The following is a 21,753-nucleotide window of genomic DNA, read 5'->3' as shown; positions in this document are numbered from 1 at the left end:
GGGATGGCTGCACTTCCCCATGTAGAGGCCCACAAACAGGTTTTACATGAAAATTTGTTGAAAGGAGTCCATGCTTGCTAGACACAGGCTGAAAGAGCAGTGTGGTAGGCTATCGGGCTGCAGCTTTGGCTGCCTTTGTTCTGCAACACTTATCTTATAGCTCTATATTGATAGAGATCTAGTATACCCACATTCTTCTAAAGCTAGCTTTATCCTTTTAGGGGTTTCATTTCTCTGTCCTGCTTCCCCATGTAAGCAGACACTTATGAGAGAAAGCTACTGGGACCTCTTTCCAGTATACCAATACTGTTGTTCTTGAATGGCATATACAAATAATTCAAATATAACTTCCACATTAAGACTGCCACATAGCCGAAAGTGGGGCAGTAATGGCAAAAAAGCTGCAGGTAATCTGAATCCTTACCCTGACTTGAAATGAACCTGCAAATATTTTGTGACTGAAGTTTCCAAGTCTCTATGGGATATAGCTACATGGCTGGCTCAGCCCAGTTCTACCCCCACATGACAATTCCTGGAGAATCGTTACCATCGGGTCCCAACCTTCTTCTTCTGTCAGGTCTCCAAAACAAGTAATTATGCCATGTAGCCTTCAGCCTTTCAAAAATCTCGGTATGCGACTCAGAGGCCAGGAAGGTTGCCTACTTCTGACCCAAATAAATGGAAAGACGTTGCAGAAATACATTTACTGAACCTCCCACCTTTTTAGAGGCAGTAGATCTCTTCTTACTGCACTCAGTGCTCTGACTGCAATTTGCAAAAGGATGAGTGTGATAGCTTTAAAACAGCTAGCTCTTGCACTGAATCCAGAGGAGCTGTGAAAACCTGCCTGAGATTCCAGGCATATCTTGAGTAGCTGGCCTGTGCTGAGATCCTTTAGAATAATGAAATGACTGGAGTGGCACATTAGTGCAAGTGTTTGTGCTGTCAGGCTTAACAATAGGTAAAGGATGTCTGTAAGAAAATCATGGCTGTGTAAACAAAAAACAGGACAAACAAAATACCTGAGCACTGTTCTTAATGGCTGACACTTTGTGTTCTACATTTCTTTGTCTTTCTGAAACCACGGAATTCTGCAAAGACTTTTCCAGTGGCCCCTAGAACACATTGAACAAATAATAAGCGGATGAGTTGTGGTGCTTAAAATCAGCAATGCTATTTCCTCTATACTTAAAATATTTCAGACAAGTAACTGTACTGCAACTTCTAGCACAGAGATAGAATTTAGAACCAGATCTTCAGCTGGCTAGAGATCAGATAGCTAAATCTATGTAGATTTAGCATGGACTTGAAAAACATGCTGCTTTAACTTTGAAATCAAGAAGGTGACAGGATACGGATATGCTGCAAATGTTAAACATCTAGTAAATTAAAGAAACTGAAACATAAATTATTAGATTTCTAAAAAAATCTATATCACAACATTCATGTAAGAATACATATTACAGCCACACGAGATTAATAGGATACTATTGTATATGCAGGTTGTCAACAGAACACAGCCGACTCAGAAAAAATTCTGTCTGGGGTCTACCCATACAACAGTTTCCCCAAAATAGTTTTTCTTTAGCTAATTTTAAAATTTCTTTCTTCAAACAACATAAAAACTATCAACGCCTTTGTAACACATAGAATGGAATGACTTTTGCATTGCATAATTAATATGAATAATTAGCGAATTGCATAATTTAAAACATACACATGTACTTTGCAAAGAATAATTTCTCTAAGGCACTTCCCACAGATTAAAGTCTCTGAAGATAAACTGTGACATAGAAGTCACTTCTATCAGTGTTGCCAGTAGTAGAACCATTAGTGAAGTGCACACATGAGTTTGGCCCTCTAGCCCCAGTGCACGCAAAACACTCTAGTGGGATTCATAATGACAGGAGAGGATTCAGTCCTAAAAGCAGTGAGCAGATTAAACAGGAAGCAGATTAATGAAATGTAATTCATTACCTGTACAGGCATGCTAGCTGCAGCTAATATTCTTCTTTCTTCTCTTAAACAGTTTGAGATGATCACTGCTATATGCATGGGATTACCATGATATTTCCCCTGCAAGCACAAGTAAATACCACTGTCAAGAATTAAGAATAAAGGGTGTCCCTCTGGAAATCACAAATAATGTGATTTCACTGTCTACAAGTTACACCTTTGTGTGGGTGAAAAAGATTCCCCTAATGTTCTCGACCTTTGCTAGTGCTGGTGCAGCTTTGCAGTGCAGCATCAGTTAGTGCCATCGTTTTAAAATGTTCTTAACAATGTTATATGGAGATTATAAAGATACAACTCTGAGATGAAAATCATTTGAAGATCAAATTGTTTCATTGCTAACACAGCTGTTCTGAAAGGGCTTTCCTGTCAGCCTATTCTATGTGTGATTTTATCATGTTTTCTCTTTTCAATAAGATGTTATTGTTAGCATGTAGCCTCTCTACTGAAAAATTGTAAGCCTATCAATATAGCAATAATGCAGTCAGAAAAGCCTCCTCAGCATAAAGAACAAAAAATAAATTTAGTCTATGAAATAATTTTTCTCCGTTAACAAATAACGTGCCTAAGATGAAGCAGCTCTCATCCCAAGCCAGAGAACCTAAATTTTCTCTTTTTTCACAGTACTATAAATAAGGAGCAGAACTGTTGATGGGTGACTGAGAAATGGACACAGGTTGAACAAATTTTAGTTTGTGCTATCTTTATCAAACTGGAAAGCTCGAGTACTCTGAAGCAGCATCTTTCATGCTGATGTTACTTGTTTGGTGTTTCTCAGTATCTTTCATGCCTTTAATTCAGTATTTGTGCATCGTTCATTCAGACGTCAGTGTTCATATATCCTGCTATTTTTCTGCCGTTCATTAGAATTAATCCAGTTCACTTCTTTTCCTGCACAGTTTTCTCTTGAATTTATTCTTTTTTCTCATCTTTCTTATTAGTTTTTATTCTCAACTTATTTTGTTACTATTTAGAACTACCTACTTATTTTTACTTTTTCTGAACCTGGCATGATTAAGCTTACACATACGTAGAGCAATGCTGTATTTTCCCTTGATATCTTACACCTGTTTCTCTATTAGAAACCAAGGGTGTGAACATATGTTATAGAAATGTGAGCACACTCCATTTACGTTCACCTCTTACTATGACAGCATACTTGTATTCTTAGTAATTTTTTACTAGATAAATAAATAAATAAATGTGTGTTTTTGCATGAAATCTAAATATTTTTTCAGTGTTTGTTTTGACTTCCGTTACAAGGTAGAAGAATTTTATATTAAAAATGATCATTTTAATCACTAGACTTTAATAAGACTAGGTTCTAGCTGCTCAGTATTGAATACCATGCTTTTGATAATATTCTGTTTCAACACAGAGACTCAAGTGAAAGACATAGGACTGCCTGCAGCCACATAAGTGATGTATGAGATGTTTCTTTCTAAAGAAACTTTGACTGTCATGGCATTGTTAGCAATGAAACTAATCTCTCTAACTTCTTCAGGGCTTCTGAGGTTTTGCCAGAAGGATAAATAAGGTTACGTGCCCCACGTTGCAACTAGCGCACATCCAAACCAGTCCCAGTGTTGTGCCTCCTTAGATTTATTCAAAAGCTGTTTAGGATTATGCTTCACTCCAGCAATCATCTGTACCAGTTTCACTGAGGAATGAGAGTTAAGGGCTAAACTGTGATTAGGAATATCTCTGAACACAGCAGTGGTGACTAATACCACCACAGGAAACACTATATCCCAGATGAAATTCTACCTTCTCAAACAGAATCCCCTCCCTGCCACCTCTGTGCAGAGCAGCAGCAGCAGCAGCAGCGGTTCTCGACATTATGAGCACGCTGCTGATTTCTGCATCAAATGACAACTGCTTTTTCTCCCCTACTCAGCTGTGCTGGCCAGCAGGGTGGCTATGCTCTTGGTTATAAGATTAGTAACTATGTTCTTGCTGCATACTTCCTTCAGCACCGCTGCACTTCAGGGCCAGGCTATATCACTAGTCTCCTTTACAGAGGATATTCCCAATCCATGTCTGAGTAACTTCAGAAAGCAACTTTGTGAAGGGAACACTGGAACGTGGGAAATGACATACCATTTTCCTGCAAAAGATTAATAGCAGAATGGAGCTTCAAGACGAAGTGGCTTAAGGCAGGGTTCAACAGGAACAGCTGGAGCAAATTAATTGCTGAAAAGGATGGTCATGCCCTCCCCTGGCCTGCTCTTAGCTGTGCAGTGCCAGCCCTTCTCATGCTGGTCTGGTGACCATCTGACTCTTTTAGTGAGCCAATTCAGATTGCTAACTGAGATGAAAATTACTCACTTTTTTTCTGAATTGGTTTTCTGCCCCTCACTGGACTGAAATTGCTCATCAAAGGATGAGTTGGCTGTTAAGGACTAGCACAAGTGAAGTCGGGAGTGTCTGTCTGGGAAAGGGCAGGGCAGGCCTGCCTTGTTTCAGCTATGCTAGGTTAGATTGTTAACCTATCTCATTGGTTTGCTCCATGACTGGAGGAAAACTGATCCTCTTTTCAAAAGCCTTGGGATAAAAGCTGTGGTGAGAAATCTATGATTGGTATAAATTCACTGATGTGTTTATTAATTTATGCATTAATATCTGTTGTTTTCTAGTTGTTGCTGTTATTTTTTTGCTGGTAGAACAGAGCACCACCTTTCATACACAGTTGTTTGTCTGGAGATGCCTAGCATGTGAGGGCTACACCGTGTGATGGGATCTCTACAAGCTATCTGAAGTTAAAAAGCTTGAGAAGTGTTTAGTCTGGGCTTACCCCTGCCTGGCAGAATTTAACTGATATGTAACAGAGTGGAAGCAGCTAGAAAGCGCTTTAAATCCAAAGATGCAATCCTGCAACCAGGGAGGTCCTTGTGTTTACAAGGAACTTCGGGATACAAAAGTCTGAAAGCAGGGATTGCAATTGGGATAACTAACAGCATTAACGAAAGTGTTGCTTTTATCACTTTGGGCTACGCCTCTGAGGCTCTTTTAGGATTCAATCTTGAGCGTAAGGAGGGAAAGAGGAAAAATCAAGGCAGGCTGGAGGAAATGCCACTGCATTTCAGTACTGAAATTGCAATCCAAAAAGAAAGTACCCATCACCCTTCAGAGCCCCTGAGGACTGATAGCTGCCTTTCATCATTGTGCTGTGACAGAAAGAGTTCAAACAAAAGCTATTTAAAAACATCAACAGGAATTGAAAATCCTCTCTTGGAGCTGGAAAACATATTTACATAGAAAAAACATTTCAAAAAATCTTATGACAATGGGATGACTTAAAATCCCCCACCATAAATGCTAGGTATTAGGGACTTTCCTAGCATTTCTAGATACCATTCATATGCAAAACTTTTTAAAAACTTTTTTCTCTCTGTTTTATCAAGGGAAAAATGTCTGACCCAAGAGATGAAGATTTTTTTTTTTTCTTCTCGAACGCATAAAGCCCTAGTAATAAGCTGTACTGTAGCAATTCCCTGAGCTGTGCCTGTCTAGCACTTGTTTGATGCCATATAATCCAGTTTGCTGTTCCAGCAGAAAGTGAGCAGGAGGCAGAGAATTGTCACCTGCCTTCGTGCAACACCAGAGCTCAGGGCTGTTGCCCCTCTGAAAGAAAAGCTGGAATAATGCTTTGCAAATGCTGTCACGCCGCAATACAAATGTTTGTGACTAAAGGGCAGGAATGAGCATTGCCTTTCTGATATACAAACTGCAAACATGTTTTGAGCTCTGGACAGCTGGCACCGAGCTGAGCTGTGTGCCCTAACCAGAATGGAGGTTCCCTTCTCTCAGTCTTTAGCTCTCTATCCCAAAACTCCTATGATTGTGCAATATATACTCTATTAATAGCCTCTTTTGCACTAATACTAGTAAAGGATTGCAACTTGTTAAATATTGTCTTAAAAGTAACAATAACAAAACTCATGTATTTGACTCGCTGTCAAAACAATAGTAAATACAGAATTTTTTCTCCCTTCATCTTATGCTTCTCCAAGATAATCACACTTCAGTCAGTATTCCCTTGTTAATAGTTTACAGCAAACTCTTCCTGGTCTGTACTTCAATTTTGTCTTTGGTTCAGGGCAGAATTTGCTCAAGCTGAACTTAACTTCTAAATGACAAACAGAAAATGACTTGCCAACATTGAAAAAGTGGTAGAAGTTGGAAAATAAGAAAATATAACAAAACAAAACAAAAAAAAAGCTTGAGATATGGGAATCCTAGCCTAACGTGTGACATAAGCCTTAACAGCCAGCAAAGGAGGGAGGGCATGGATTCCATAGTTATGGAAGCTTGCATTAAGTTTAAATACATATATATTTACAGAGCAAACTTACAGTCATCTTCTCCTAAATACCAGCAAAGTGGAGAAATTGGGAATTCTTTCATCTTTCATCACACTTTTCAGATGAATTTTCAAATGGAAATGTTACTCTTATCTGCTAATTTTACTGTAGTTCTGTTTTCCTTAGAAATTTTCTTTCTCCTTTCTTCCATTTCCTAATCAATGAGGTCTTTCATATTGTGATTTACAATAAAGAACAAATGATATTATCTGAGCTTGCTCTTTCCCAGTAACTATCAGCATGTGATAAATTTAAACAAATGGAGAAAAAAACCCTTTCATTCTGAAGAGGTAAATTTTTTCTCTGAATGCTGATGACATTTACTAGGGAGAAAAGTCTCCTGCCACATCCCAGAATGCATTGGCTCTACTTCAGAGACATCTGTTGTAGTCCTGTCTTGCTAGATAATGACGAAAACCAAAAGGCATTAATGTAAAAAACAATTCATACGTTATAGCGGCAGAGTTGAGACCCTGTTAGTCACATTTTAAAACAGCTTGAACTATTTAGGATATTTTTAGAAAAATTAAACAGTGCTTGGGGAAATTCAAGACTGATGTGTAAGTCATAAGATAATGGAGAAATTTTAAAATACATATTACAAACCTTTAAAATATATGTTTTTAAAAAAGACACCTAACAACTGGCAGTTTTAGTATCTGATATTTACTGCTTTCTCTGAGAAGACTGAAGAAATCTAGACCAGAGATTCATTTTCATTCTCATTCTCTCTCTCTTTCTCTCTCTTTTTTTTAAATGCTCAAAAATTTGTTTAACAGAGTTTCCTGTGGGCGTCTCCATCACAAAGCGGATCACTCCCAGTCACAGTAATATTTGCCAGTTTTCTTTTCCTGTGTCAAAGGTCTCTCTATACCATGCACATCTATAGAAGAATACTTCTATATGCACTGCCTGAGCATCCTGATTCAGTCTTCAGTGATTAAAGGAGGGGACTAGGTATTAAGACTATTGTTTCCTACTTCTAATGTACAAGGATGTGCTGTACAACCTTTAGAAGTCAGTCAGAGTTTTACCTGATTATCTACTCTGGTTTTGAGGAAAAAGGACCTGAGTAGATTTTAGTACTGTAAAATTTAGTTGGTTTTCCCTGCTTCTCTTTCTTCTGCTTCTTCTTTTAAGGCATCAGAAACAGTAGCTCTGGTTTTTCTTGGTTCTACTAAAAAAACCCTTCCTTATGGTTTTAAAGTGTATATGACAAGATCTTTATTGGAAGCATGGAACTGGTAACTAATATGACTGTCGATATAGTTGTTGAAATTAAAAGAATATTTAAAAGAAGCTGATGAAAGAGAGGTGGGACACAAAGAGGTAGGAAACAGGATTACCAAGTCAAGTGAAAATATATTTCCTTCCTCATTGGTCACTTGTGATATCCTTATTTTACGAAGTCTGGTTCTAAGCATCTTTCTAGGTAAGCAGATATGTCATCTTTTATGTAATATACAACAAGGAGAAAAAAAACTCTTTCATTTTATTTTTTTAAGAAAAAAACTTTTTATATTTGTGTATCTCAAAGAAATGTGTGGGTGGGAAGGCATAACCACACATACTTATTTCTCTTTTTCAATTCACCTTCAAATGTGGCAAACAACATTTTGCCTTGATTTATTTTCTACCTCTTTCTACCTCTATTTATGTATCCAGACAGAAAATATAATGAAGACAGTACTAAACTACCTCTCTCTTAGATGGATCACAAGGACTGATTCTTTCTTTGTAATGTACTTAGGAGTTTTTAAAAGCTTGTATATAAACAAGCACTATTCTTACTAAAAGTCTTATTCTAATAAAAGCATGGCTCTATTTTATCTAGGTCTTTAAGAGGAAGTACCTGTGACGCTATCTATTTGCAATGTTCTTAGACTTTTATTTTTATATTTCCCCTCCTCCCCCCCTCAAAATACATAAGAGAACTTTAAAGGCAAGTGTTTTTTTTTTTTTTTTTTAGATAACTCATATGCTATTGAGAAGTCCTAAAACACAGGTATGGAATGCTGCATTTCTGCTTTTCTCACAAAGTATAATGCATAATTTTCAAAATATCATAAAATTCTTTAGGGCATATGCAACCACAAGCCAATAGGCAAACTGTAAGAGCAGAGTGAATAAAGCTGTGAAGATAGAGATCTTATTTTCCAACCCCCCCCCTCAATTTGCCCCCAAAATGCACCAAGTACCTCCCAGCAGACACTAAAAAGAGTCAAGGAATGGTTTATAGAAACAGTAGTTTTCTAAGCGCATAAGGTGAGATGTATTTACAGAAAAATATATGGCTGTAGATCTCATCATCTAACAGTAGAACTGTGCTGCAACGATGGATGAATAATGCAGTGATGCTTCTTATTTAAATGGGATTTATTTCAAAATAAATAAAAAATGCTATGACCCTTACAAAAGAGGGCAAAGAAAAAAGTATAGGTGAAAGAGGACTGATCTTTTTTTCTCCATCTTATGGACACAAAGTCCACAGCATTATTAACTAATCTCTCTGGCAGATATTTGTCCACAACTGGGACCTTAATACTCAAGAATGCGCAAAAGCCACAAGAGGTTGCTTGGTTTCTTGTTTGCTTGGGTCTTTTTACTTCAATTTGTAAGCTAATTCACATCTGTTCTACAAAGGCAAATGAAAATGTATATAAACTGTTTGGGTTGAATTCATTAAATAATAATTGGGAACTCAATTTTAACTCTAATAATTAACCTTCTTTCAGTCTTATATTAGAATTTTTTTTAATCTTTATTAGCTAATGTTCAGTAGTTAATCTGAAATCACTAACAGCAAATTGGTTAGCTACTTTAGAATACAGTCTACTGTCGCCAGTTTCCCCTTTGTAGGCCAAAATTTTTAGTAAACTGTCTCAGTGGTTGCTCCAGAAAACTTATTGGGGGCAAGATGGTTATATGAAAATTTGGTTTGAATTTTATTAGGCAGCAGATCATATTGGTTAGAAACACATTTCCTACTATAATTTGTTGCTTTGTTGATGTGGCAGGTTGCATGGACACTACATATATGTAAATAGCATTTTTAAATGGTTCTTCTGTTGTGTATTAAAAACTGTTTCTCTGTTTTGTTCCATTCTCACCCTGTTGTTCAACAGGAAACTGCAACTTAAACTTCAATGGCTATGTTTCCATTCTTTGCAACTATTTCTCAGTACACTGCTTATTAGAAGTATTTGTTAAGTACCAACTGGAATATCCTCTTTCAGATCTAATGCTATTTTGTCAGTTTTCTTTGATGCACTAAAATAAATAATGTTAGGAAATATCCCTCATGCTTTTCATTTCTGGTACAGTGACTTGCATAAACAGTCCTGAAATAAAATAAAAACCTTCATATGTTCATTTTAGTTCCTGTCTGGAGAAGCACAAAGATGTTCCGTTCTCATTACGGTTGGAAACAGGCTGTGCAGTGTAACCGAGAAACCGAAACAGAACCAGGAACACCCTGCTGTGTTAGGATTGTGAGTAACATCATGTAAAGTAAGATGCTATTTGTTTGTACTGCTTAGAAACAGGGTTATATGGAAAGAAGTGCCATAATGTTAATATGTATCAATTAAGATGGCAGAAGATACTTTAACATGCCTTTCCAGATCACTGTGTAACAAAAGTAGGGCTGTGCGGGAGGAAAAGGTATAATCAAAGTACTAATTCACAACTCCATAATACAAACATAGTCCTTCCAAAAAGTCCATTTTCATATAAATGGTGGATGTGTAGCAGCAAATCCTGTGTTCCTTTTTTGTAAGAGCTTCCCCAGATATGCATGGTGTGTATACAGACATGCTTTTCTGGCAGAATCCCCGCTGCCTGCCCTCTTCTCATCTTAGGCTCCCACAGGGCTGGTGAGCGGGTAAATTTCACCAATACCTGAGAATCTGCCATTAGTATTAACTGAATATCATTAATACGCATCATTTACAGCAAAAAAAATCCCCCAAAGTACACAGTGTACTTGTTAACTCAGGCTTCAATGGTAGATGAGCAGAGTAGCTCTTCTTCCTTTTCCTGAGATCTGTTATTTTACTTTTATGAAGAAATATTCATGAAATCAGTTTTCCTCTGCATGTTGTAAACAGTGATGTGACACATCATGCTGTCATTAATGAGAGGGGATTGCTTGAGAGTAGAGTATATATATTAGCTTCAGTTGTGAGTAGGATGATTCAGGGAATTTCTGCTTTTTCCTCATGTAATTGTCACATATCCATTGTAATACACAGCACAGGCAACCTGTGGCTCTTGAGCTGTAGGCAGCTCAAATATATAACTCAAATATAGCTCAGACAGCAGGGCTGCATCGCATTGCACTAAGTCTGAGCTGGCAGGTACCTGCTGAGCGCTCCAAATCTCCAGCTCTTGGAGGAAAAAGCAAGGACATGGGGACTTCTGAGATGAAAATCACTGGATTACTCTGAGATGCACATACAGTCACACCCCACCACCACTCCAAAAGCAGTGGGAGTAGTGGGATGCTGGGGAAACAGTGCCCCTCTCTGACTCCTGGGCTACTCAGAGCCTGCTGGTCCCTTGGCTCTCACAGGCGTGCTGCAGCTGTCCTGCTGCTCTTAAATAAACCAACATTTTGGCATGTGAGTCAGGAATACTGACATTTTATTTCTTACATGAAGCTCTGTGCATTTCATCAGTCTTCTTGTGCGCTGAATCTACTCACATATTGCAGAGAGGCTTACATCAGGGACAAGCATACCGTCACTTTAGAAAAATCCTTTTAAAAACTAAGATGTAATTGTTCATGGGCTAAGGTCTTGTAGACTGTTGCATCCAAAATTTCTTTCTTAGAAGTGATAGGTAGCTCTTATTGGCTTCACGCATGCCTTTTACATTTTGTTGTTATAGCAACAGCACAAACCATGTACTTGTGACTAATTTGCTTTGCTTTTCTCTATCTAGTTTTTAAGCAGGAGAAAGAACCCTAGGCAGAGTTTCCTCCCTCCTTCCTGCACTGCCTCAAAAGGCTTCCACTCCTTCATCCCTGTACAGAACTGCAGTCTGCGTGAATGGGAGTTCTGTGGAAAGAAGGAAGGGGAATCTAACCTTACTAAGTCAATGTATCATAATCGCTTCCACTGAAGAGTACAGTAACAAAAGGCCACTCTGCAGAAAATGACTGCTATAAAAACAAAATTAGTTTGCTGGCTAGAGAAATAAGAAAAACATAAGAAGTAAATATGAAGGATTTCAGCTTAAAACTCTGATCCAGATTTTAATATAATGTGCACATTTATGCTAGATGAATGCTAGGAAGTGATGTTTCAGCAAAAGCAAGAAATGAATGGAGAAGCAAATTACTGAGAGCTATATGTACGACACAAAAACTAGCCGCAACCACAGCTGCTTAGCTAGGTTGCTTAGTGCTTTTTCAAGTACTTATAGCTTAGTTGGATTTCATATTTCCTGGTCAATGTTTGCTTTTGCCTCAACATAATTTTGGAAATGTCAACAGTCCAAGCAAAAGTGTCGTGTTCCATAGGTATTTCTCTAAAGTTAAAGGAAGAGGGATGGTCCCTGTGGCCTAAAAGAAGAGCGCTAGACAGAGCTGTCTTTTGGCTAACAGTTCAACTCTTTGCACTTTACAACTCTTAAGATTGATCAAAGTTTCATATAGCAAGTCAGAGGCAGGCAAGCTGTCACTTCTTCCACTACTTCCATCATTATTTCCATGGAGTAACTAAGGCATTTACAGAAAGACATTTCAGGTGAAGCTCAGAACAGAGCATATTCTCTGTTTGATAATAAACCTGAGACTTAATGATATCTTTCAGACTGAGTGTGCTTGGCTGTGATACTAGTAACTAGCAAACAAAATTGTCTCTAAGTTCAGCAACAGCACCAGGAATCTAGATCCCAACCATTTGTTTGCTGTCTAGAAAATAGCTGCACAGGCCGTTTGTAAAGTGTGTATTGCTTCCCCTGCTAAAGCAGCTCCTCATTAAAGATCTGTGTTATTAATTAAACATTAGTCCCACCTTTTATCTTTTGTCAAGAATTACAGACTGTTTTTGTATGGCTTTTGTGTGTTTTGTACTTGTAATTATTTTATTATTGTTATTATCATAGTGTTTAGGAACCTCTATCATAGTGCAAGGTACCATTCTGCATACTTAGAGATAAATGCTGGTTTCCAACATTACCTTTCTTGACAAGTATTACTTAATATTTTGATATAATTTGGCTGAAAATAATAAGCGTCACATTCAGACCATGTATTGAGGTTGAACAGCTTTATGTGTGTGTGTGCTCTACATGTCTGTATGCCTAAGTGTGTGGTATAGAGGGGAAGGAAGAGGAGTGAACTGTGAAATTTCAAAGAAGTGTTGCGCTAGAGAGCAAAGCAGAGATAAGGTGGGTAATGGTAACTAACCTCCAGAGAAAGTCAAACCAACACTGTTCACAGAGTCACCAGAAATGAAAAGATGTTTACAAATGTAGCTTCCTCTCCTATGTAAGGACCTAATCTTTTCCCCATCAAAGCCAGTGAAAAATCTCTTTAATTTTACAGCTTACCCTTCCAATCTCCCTTTCTCTAGGTGGTATGTTGGGATAAAAAGGGCTAGGGAAGTATACTGTATACCTCAGCCACCTCTTCTGGTCTTGTTTCACAAAACTGTCAGAAATTAGCCCAAATTACAGGAGTTTTGTATCTGCAAGTGTGTCCAGCTTTGGGCAATGGACCCAAATGCCCAGTGCCAAGCTTCTTAGATATTCAGCAATAAAATACAATCAGTGATGCATTCAGAAATCAGGGGCCTAATCCTCAAATGTAAATCTGAAAAGAAATGCCACAACTTCTCTAATTATATAATTGGTATACTCAAATTTAAGGACATTACAGCAACAACGGTGAATACTGTGTGCCATGTGCAGCTCATAGTCCGTTGTTAATAACTGACAGATAATAGTAAGGATATCAGTTCATCACAAGTACCATAACATTTCCCCTAATACAGTTACCTGACCACTGATACAGTTACCTGATTTTAACAGCTGAAGCTCAGAAGGCTGCATGCACAGCCCTAAAGAACATGCACCCCCTACTTTGTTTTAAGATGCAATTATCATATGTTTTTAAAATTACTAGTTGGAACATATTTTAAATGTAACATTTTAAACAAAAATCCAAAATGTGTGTTACAGATTTTTCTTAGAAAGACATACTTCAAGATACTTGCTCCATCAAAAAAAAAAAAAAAAAAAAACCCACCAGCAACACAAAAGTCTGGTTCTGCTCCAACCTGCAGAAGTTATTTTGGAAAACAGAATATACTGTGGGTCATAGTATTAAAGGTCATATAAGAAATCAGGAAAAGCTCTAATAGTGAAAGTGCTATTTGGTATCTGCTGGTTCGCATGTGCATTCTGAAACTGTACAAGTAGCTTTTTATCTAAAAATAGGTTATTTGCTGTCTTGATAGAATGGAGAAAAGCCAACATTATTAGTAATGGGGAGAGATGTTGTATTTTTTTCTTAACTGGAAACATTTTACCACAAAGCTCAAGACTGAGGCCCTTTTTAATAAGCAGCATAGTTCCAGCATCACAAATGTCCTCTCAAGGAATTCATAATGCTTTAAATTGCAAACCTATAAACCTTTGAGGTCCAATGGAGCAGAGATCTTTCTGCTGAAACAGCTTGTTAAATCACAGCCTTACTTATCAATCCTACAGAGCAATACAGAAAGCTACTTGATGCACATCATAACCTGCATGGCACTTCTTTTCAGAAAGCCAGCAATCAAGTGAAATGATGGGTTAGGCAAACCCCTATGAAACTTCTACTGCTGCTTTGTCTAAAGAAGGAAAAGATCAACTCTCGTGCCAGCTTTACCACTGCTGTAACTAGTATATGGCAACTGTAGTGTAGCTGTGCAGTTGTAAAGGAGACTCCTCTGCATTTTAGCTTGTTCTAGAAACTTAACTCGAGTCTTTGCCATCTGAGAAAACACTTAATCAGAAATCACTTAAAACTCCCCTTCTCTCCCCTTCCTGGATTATGCCTCATTTGTTTTGTGCTCTTCAGAAGCACACCATAATATAATCTTCACACGTGCCAGGACTTAAGGGACATGGTTTTTATTCTGGCTGTTTTCACAATGGCACTATATTATGTAAACTCATGCATGGCCCAAGACCTGATTATTGTCTCAGCTGACACATTTCACAGACTACACATTTGGCTATATAGAGCTGCCACTCTAAATTTTGGTGAAATTTTAAAAATAAAAGAGAGGTGAGAGGAGGAGAAGGAACACTGAGAGATTCAAATTTTGTAGAGCCTGTATGTAAATATATACCAATCCCTCTGCATATGCACATTGTGACAATGTAATCATAAATGCACCATCTCCTAAGCCAGTGATACAGCAATGCAACTGCTCACTTTAGCGTCCTGAAACACACTTTCTACATGCATGCTGTTGCAAAAGAAAAAAAAAAGAACCACACTATACTAAGGTGATACAGCTCTCTCTCAACCCGAGTATGGTAACGTGTACTAAGACCGCAACAGAAATAATAGGATTAACCTTTCTGCTCAACTTGTAGTTAACTCCAAAAGCAGTTAACTACATTTGTTGTTTGAGCCGTACTGAAATTATGGATAATACTGCTACACATACCAGAAAAGAAATTAAAAGCAACCTTAGTTTCAAGTAAATGAGACTGCTTGCAGAATGCTGGAAGAAAAAGTGGTAATGATGGAAATATTGTCACATCTTTAAGAGGCCACCATTAAGGATACAGAATAGAAAGATACACAACTATAAAGAGAACAAAATAATTGACAATGCCATGTTAAGATTTTCCAGACCAAAACATATATATAAAATAAAGATAATATTTTGCAAGCAATATAACTGTCATTGGAGTACCTATGGAAAACACCATCAAAGAAGAGAAAAACCCCCAAACTTTCATTAAACTCAGATGTGTATCTGTTTTATGTAAAGACATAGATGGCAGGAAGTAAATGACTAATGAAGTGGAACTCCGAGAATTCTTGCTTTAAAAATAAACAGTTATTAGAGAAACATTCAGACAGTCAAAATAAATATCACTCTGCAAAAGCCTAATGGAAAATCCTTTAAGCGATTCATAAAAAATAATTCAAGCTAAGCATAAAATAGCAAACATGCTATTGATTTCCAGTGGTTCCTTTTGCAGGCTGCTGTTTTATTAAGGCTCAAATATGCATTTTTATTCCTGCAATAATCACAACTAATCATAGTTAAACACCTATATGTGTCTGAAAAGCCAGTAATTACATTTGTAATAAATATTAACATCCATAAGTACTAAACATTCTTATTTTTAAGAACTGAAGACACCAAAGACACATTGAGCTAACAGGTCACAGCATTGTTGTATCTGAGCAATATCCATTAAAAATGTGAAATACTGTTCCACAAATGTAACTGGCAGCAGAATTACTATCTGACTTATCTTGTTTAAGGCTTGGTCTTCCCACAGCTGCTCAGAGTCTACAGTGATGAGGACAGCTCTGAACTTTCAGAGGTTGGACATTACGTTTAGAAATCACTAAGAGTATAAGGTTTGTTATCTGAAATAACAACCTACCTGAAGAAGCTTCCTGATTCTTTTCAGGTTGTGTATCAAGAGAAGATTCTTTTCTTGTGAAACTCGATCTAACTGTTCATCCACTTGTATTAGCAAATTCTGTAAAAGGATTGTTGCCATTGCTTCGTTGTTGGATGCAGCCTCCCTATAGAAGAATAAATGAATGCGAAACATGTATGTTAATAAACAAAAATGTCCTAGTAAGTGTCAAACTATTTGCACAAAATATTCTAATCCATTCAGAAATTAAGATAGTAAAGAAAAGCATTAAAAATATAGTTACTTCTTGTATATACTTAGAGCTATGTATAGAATTGATTTTGTGATCCTTTGGCTTATATTCCCCTAGATATGCAGCTATAGAGAGAGAATGAGGATGTTGTGAGCACAGGCCAAGGAGTCACTCAGTGGGAAGACAGCCAGGGGTCTAGTCTCTGTTCCACTGAACATTTAAATATCTTTAGTCAGCTTTCCAGAGGAAATTAGGCTTATGCATACAGTCTGTCTCCCTCTTTGTCAGTCACACAAATACAGTTTCTGAACATGCTGCCCAGCTTCAGACAAAGTTGACCGTGGGCTTGAAGTCCAAAAGATACAATGGTCTTACAACTTTCATAGGAAACTGGCAGGTTGGTAGAGCAGAGGGATCTAAATTACTGTCTCCACTGAGGAAAAGGCAGTGATAACTTGCTCCAGGAGGCAATAGCCAGATGGCCAATCAGCACATACGTATCTTCACACCAGGCACCAGATGAGCCTTTGCCCAGCCAGACTATTTGGGGATACAGGAAGACGCTGAGAATACCAGTGAAAGGTAGGTAGGGGACAAAGGACACAAATACATAGGAAAAACAGCTTGACTACTACTGCTGTTTATGGAGCAGCTTGCTACATGAAGGGCAATAACGTTAGTGAGCAGAATGGAGGAAGATACCCTTTGGACTGCGTGGCATTCTTGTCCTAAGGACACGCTCTCTCTCTTTGCCCCCTAAATGGCAGATGCCTGTTTGAGATATGCCTTCTAAATCTGGCAGAGGAGATTTTAATCCGTTTCCCATATTCCCATAGCCCTGTAAACACTGGGCTATAAATTGTTAGGAAAGATTATATTCCTTAGCAGGTTTTTGCAATAGCATTCTAATAATCTTGTGGATTTACCTTGAAAAATTGAAATGTCTCTTTCCAGTACTACTAATACAGACTTTTTTGACATTTAGTTCTGAATTTTCTTAAGACAAATGCCCAATGAATTCAATCCAAATTTGTTCATGAATTCACCTTCTAGACAATAGTTTCTGCAAATAGCTGGCTTGCCCCCCAAAATTATGCATCCAGTTTAAACTGCAGTTTTGGATGAGTGGAATAATTGTGTGCTGGAAATACAAGCAAATAACATTTCCATTGAAAACTGGCCCATTATTTTTTTCCATGAAATAGCTGTAATATCATTAAATTGCTAAACCAATCTTAATGGATTTTGTTTAGGAATAAGTTCAAACAAAACCTCACCCCCAGACAAGCCTTAAGTTTAAAGTTGCAAGGGACAGAAAACTGTTCTCTAACAAAATCCATCAAATTTAGAATTTGTATACATTGATTATATGCATAATTATATTAAGCTTTACATTTGTTGCTTTTCTTTAAAGTCATTATTTCAACATATGCACAAAAAATACCCAATTGCATTTACTTTTTTTCTTCAAAAGCACTGCCTTGTCTTTCATGTAGTATGCAGTAGTTAGCATTTATTAGGAGGAGAAGCCAAAAACAAATGTCCTTATTTTGTTCTGTTTTAATATAAGCATGTCCATGACTTATAAAATATGTACAATGGAAATTTTTGTTCAATGAATTAGAGTAAGAACTTTGAAGCCTTATGAATGCTTTACTGACATTCTGAATCCCTCTTTAATCCTTTATTTAAATGAAAGGTAAGACTAGTTCAACAACAGGCTTAATCCATAAATAGAGGAATAGTATTCCTGGAACACAGATGCCTGTACAGTTCAGAAATAAGCACCCTAAAAACCTGCCAAATAAGGAAAAAATGATTCATGACTCAAATCTTAAAAGAGGGAATAAATTTCATCCTACCAATCTTGGCTTTCTATCCATTGTGCTAGTAGATGCCGGATTTCCATTGGGAAGTTATCATCATAGAACTGGTCTACCTGCTCCAAAAACTTTATTTCCAATTGTTGAACTTGACTCCATTGGGACATACTGCAAAATAAATGGTTAAACATGTTTATTATTGAAAGTTGGATATCTGACATTGCATTAATAATCCACAGTGTGTAAGCCTCTTATTTTCATGATAGCTCTTTTTTGTTACATACTTCAATATTCTTGTTTATTCTCTTTTGTCTTTCCCAATTTAAATTTCCATATCCAATGTCCAAATTCATTTCCATTTCCAAATTTTATTTCTCTTTCCAAGCCTTAGTTGGGTTGAAAATGAAGTTAATCAGTTAAAAGAGGGAGAAAAGAGAGCAAGGCCAGTAAGAGAAGTTCTAGATTTTACAACTGAATGGGCACCTTTGCCATTTTTCCTCCTTAATGCAAATGTTTTGGGGTACTGTATGATGCTTACAAAGTAGGCAGATGAGTAATCATTCATTTGCATAGCATCTTTGAAGAGAAGTACATAATTGTACATCTCAAAGGCAGGTAAAACAATTCTTACGAAACAGGGGCAGAAAGCAAAGAATTTGCTCTTATTGGTAAATTCAGCCACTCAAATTTCTCCTTAGGCCACTAAATGTTGTATGTTTTTCTGCTGTTCCTAAAGCCCCACATCTTCTCTATTTGGAGAGTACTGCTTGCTTTGCAACATAAATTGTTGATCTAGTATATCTTTTCCATTTTTTCTTAGTATGGAAGTCTGGGATTTGATGTTAACAAAAGAAAAACCCCAGGAAGTGGAAAGCCATATGAAAAATAAAAGACAAACAGAAATAGCATCACCCAAAGATAGGCTCTGAAATTCTTAACTGGAATAACTATCCCAATTCACTTTTGACTGCTTAGTGAGACATTGGAGTTGGAAGCTCAGTTGTTCCAGATTTTAGATTAGGTGAATTGTCTTTGAATATCTGTTTCTCTCTAGAGCCTGTTTTGAGGTGTTTTAGGTGAGTAGGCTCTCAAAGTAGGCTCCAGCCTAAATGAATATTTCCATTTGGAAGAGCACTACTTTTTTTGGTATCTGCACTCTAGGGTTGCACCACATCATCATTAATTCCACTTGTTAAAACACGATTTTCATAGCTTTTTTTTAGTGCAGGAAAGATTAGCCAAAAGCAGAAGAGGAAAGAGCTCAAATGTGTGCATACAGTAGAAAAGTAGTAACTGATTTGCTGCCTTAGCCGATTCAGAAGATGAGTGGAACAGAGGGATGCCGTGGGGCCTGCCCTGGCATCCTGGTCCCTGACTGTGCTCTGCCTGTACCCAGATCCTGTGCCAGAGGGAGATGGGCTGCATATCGCTCCCCCTTCCCAGAGGAAGGCTGGGTATGCTGGAGGAACAGAAACTGTAATGCACTTTAAGATCGAGCACAAAAACGCTGGAAGGAGTATTCAGGTTTGGATCACCTACAGCAATGCCCCAAGCCTTGTCAGGCAGCCAGAGCTGCTAGGCTGTAACTCATCCAGTTTACTTTTTTTTGGTTGTTAATATAATTATGTTATTATGCTGTGGAAATCCTTAGTAAACACTGCTGCACATCACTATTTTCTATGCCTCAGAATAACAAAAGGAAATGATATGAAACCCATTATAAACAAGGTCATCATCTCTTTTATTATGATACTATGTTTGTTCATGTTAACAAACTACATAAAATCCAGAGTCATGGATTAAAGGTTGCAGCAGGTCAATATTACATCTGTTTGAATGGTTCTAATGGAATTTTTTCCTGCAAAAAAAAAAAAAAGAGATTTCATCAAAGCTGACATTTTTATAAAAAGTTGACCTTTTTAGAAACAACTTTTCTATTTCTAGTGTTGAATCATAGTTCCAGAATGTCAATGTAGTACAGAATAAATCGCATTTTTAATATTGTGTTCTCTCATTTTGCTTTTTCTTGAGTCAGAAAGAAAAAAAATTAAAAAGATGAGGTATCTCAGGGTGTAATGGAGTCCTGAGTACTGACTCGTGCCAAAGCAGAGGTGATCAGCGTTAGCTTCTCCTTTATAATAAAGGCTGGATGGGATGATTGCGTGTGTGTTATGGAGGACACTAGAGCAGCTCAGCGGGAATGTGCCCAACGGCATTTCCCTCCTTCCTATTACTTCTAGTACGTAAAGGGGAAAATATTGCTGATTGTTTTACCTTATGTCTTTAAATTAGTTAGAAAAAGTAATACATAGGTACATTTTACTCCTTTTTGCTACACTGATAATTATGTGCCCTCACAGACTATTTCTTGAGAAATTGAATCACAATGTTTTAGTAACTCTTTTTCATCAAAAGAATTAAGATTCATAAGTACGTTCATTTTCAGTGGGAGTTCTGCTTGCAGTTTTTGGCAAATCCTAGTATTTACTATGTCCTGACAAAACTCAGTAAGGAAACTTAACTTTGTTAACTAAAAGGAGCAAGACTGCGGTCAGGCGGCCGCCTCCGGAGGCCTCCAAGCAAGGCGCGGGGATGCTGACGCGCGCGGGCGCTCGCACGGCAAAGCTTCGACCGCTCAGCGGGATTTGTGTAACCCGTTCAGAACAACGCATCCTGGCATACGTTCTCCTTTTCTTAGGAGCCGCAGGTTAAAAAGCGCAGAGCACGCGTAGCTTATTTCACATCCGGCAGAGATTCACGAGGTTTCAAAAGCAGAACAAAACAGTGTAAACTTTCAGTGAAGGAAATATTGACAGCGCAGCTCTTTCACGCATCACTTTTAGGCTATACGCGTGAGCCGGTTCCTCACGTCACGGTGGCAGAGGCCCGGGGGGCGGCGGCGGGGGCCGCCACGCCGCTCCCGCCGCTCCCGCCGCCGGCTGCCCTCGCCCCGGCCCCCCGCGCCGCTCCCGCCGCCCCGACTTGCCTGTGCGCGCGGGTCCGGGCCGAGCCCCTGCCGGCCGGCGGCGTCCTGAGGCAGCGCCTCGCTCGCTCCCTGCCTGCCGCCGCCGCCGCACGCTTTATGCTGCGCCGCCCGCCCCGCCGGCGCTGCCGCTCGTGGCTTTCCTGTGCGTCAACGGCAGCGCCGCGCCTTCCTGTGGGCCTCGCCCCCGGCCGCCCCTCGCCGCGGCTCGGCCCTCCGCCTGCCCCCCTCTCCCCCCAGCCCCGCGCCGCGCCCCGGCCCAACCGCCCGCCGCGGCCGTTGGCCGTTGGCCGAGCGCGCGCCGCTCCCGCCGTCGGCCGCGGCGGGCCAGCGCTCGGGCTGAGGCGCAGCGCAGCGCTCTGCCGAGCCGCTAACGGATAACTAACCGCTGAGCGGTCTCATCACGGTTTTAGACGACACAAAGCATCCAGGACGGATACCGGAGGAACGCACGACGCTGACAATTACTTGGGAAAGGTTTAGAGGAAGAAGCAGGCTGCTTTTCGTTAGAAGACCCCCAAATATCGACTGTCAGTCCTTACCGAGGACTGGGCGCTGGCCGGCGGGCTGGCTTTCCTGGCCCGCCGGCCCGGCCGCCGGCGCCTCGCCCAGAGCCAGCCTTTGCTTTGCCAGGCCCATATGAGGTGTGTGAGTGACCGACTTTTCGACACACATACTTTACTCTCCAACTCGGGTGGTTAAAAGGAAAAG

At 38.9% G+C, this 21,753-nt stretch overlaps 1 protein-coding gene across 2 annotated transcripts in view; it reads right to left on the bottom strand.

Moving 5' to 3' along the window:
* The window catches only part of STAT4 (signal transducer and activator of transcription 4), a 45,492-nt gene extending 24,301 nt beyond the window's left edge, over positions 1-21,191 (bottom strand). For both annotated transcript variants that reach the window (XM_068948296.1, XM_068948297.1), the window contains exons 1-5: positions 21,046-21,191; positions 18,099-18,227; positions 16,005-16,149; positions 1,978-2,076; positions 1,023-1,115 (exon numbers count right to left, since the gene is read on the bottom strand). In XM_068948296.1, the coding sequence (XP_068804397.1) occupies positions 1,023-1,115; positions 1,978-2,076; positions 16,005-16,149; positions 18,099-18,226 (465 nt within the window). In that variant the 5' untranslated portion in view covers position 18,227; positions 21,046-21,191. The remainder of the gene's footprint in view (positions 1-1,022; positions 1,116-1,977; positions 2,077-16,004; positions 16,150-18,098; positions 18,228-21,045) is intronic.
* Positions 21,192-21,753: the final 562 nt, after the last annotated feature.

Source organism: Struthio camelus, chromosome 6 (assembly GCF_040807025.1).
Source record: "Struthio camelus isolate bStrCam1 chromosome 6, bStrCam1.hap1, whole genome shotgun sequence".
Lineage (NCBI taxonomy): Eukaryota > Metazoa > Chordata > Aves > Struthioniformes > Struthionidae > Struthio > Struthio camelus.
The sequence above is the reverse complement of the archived record's forward strand: the minus strand, read 5'-3'. Positions and strand labels throughout refer to the sequence as shown.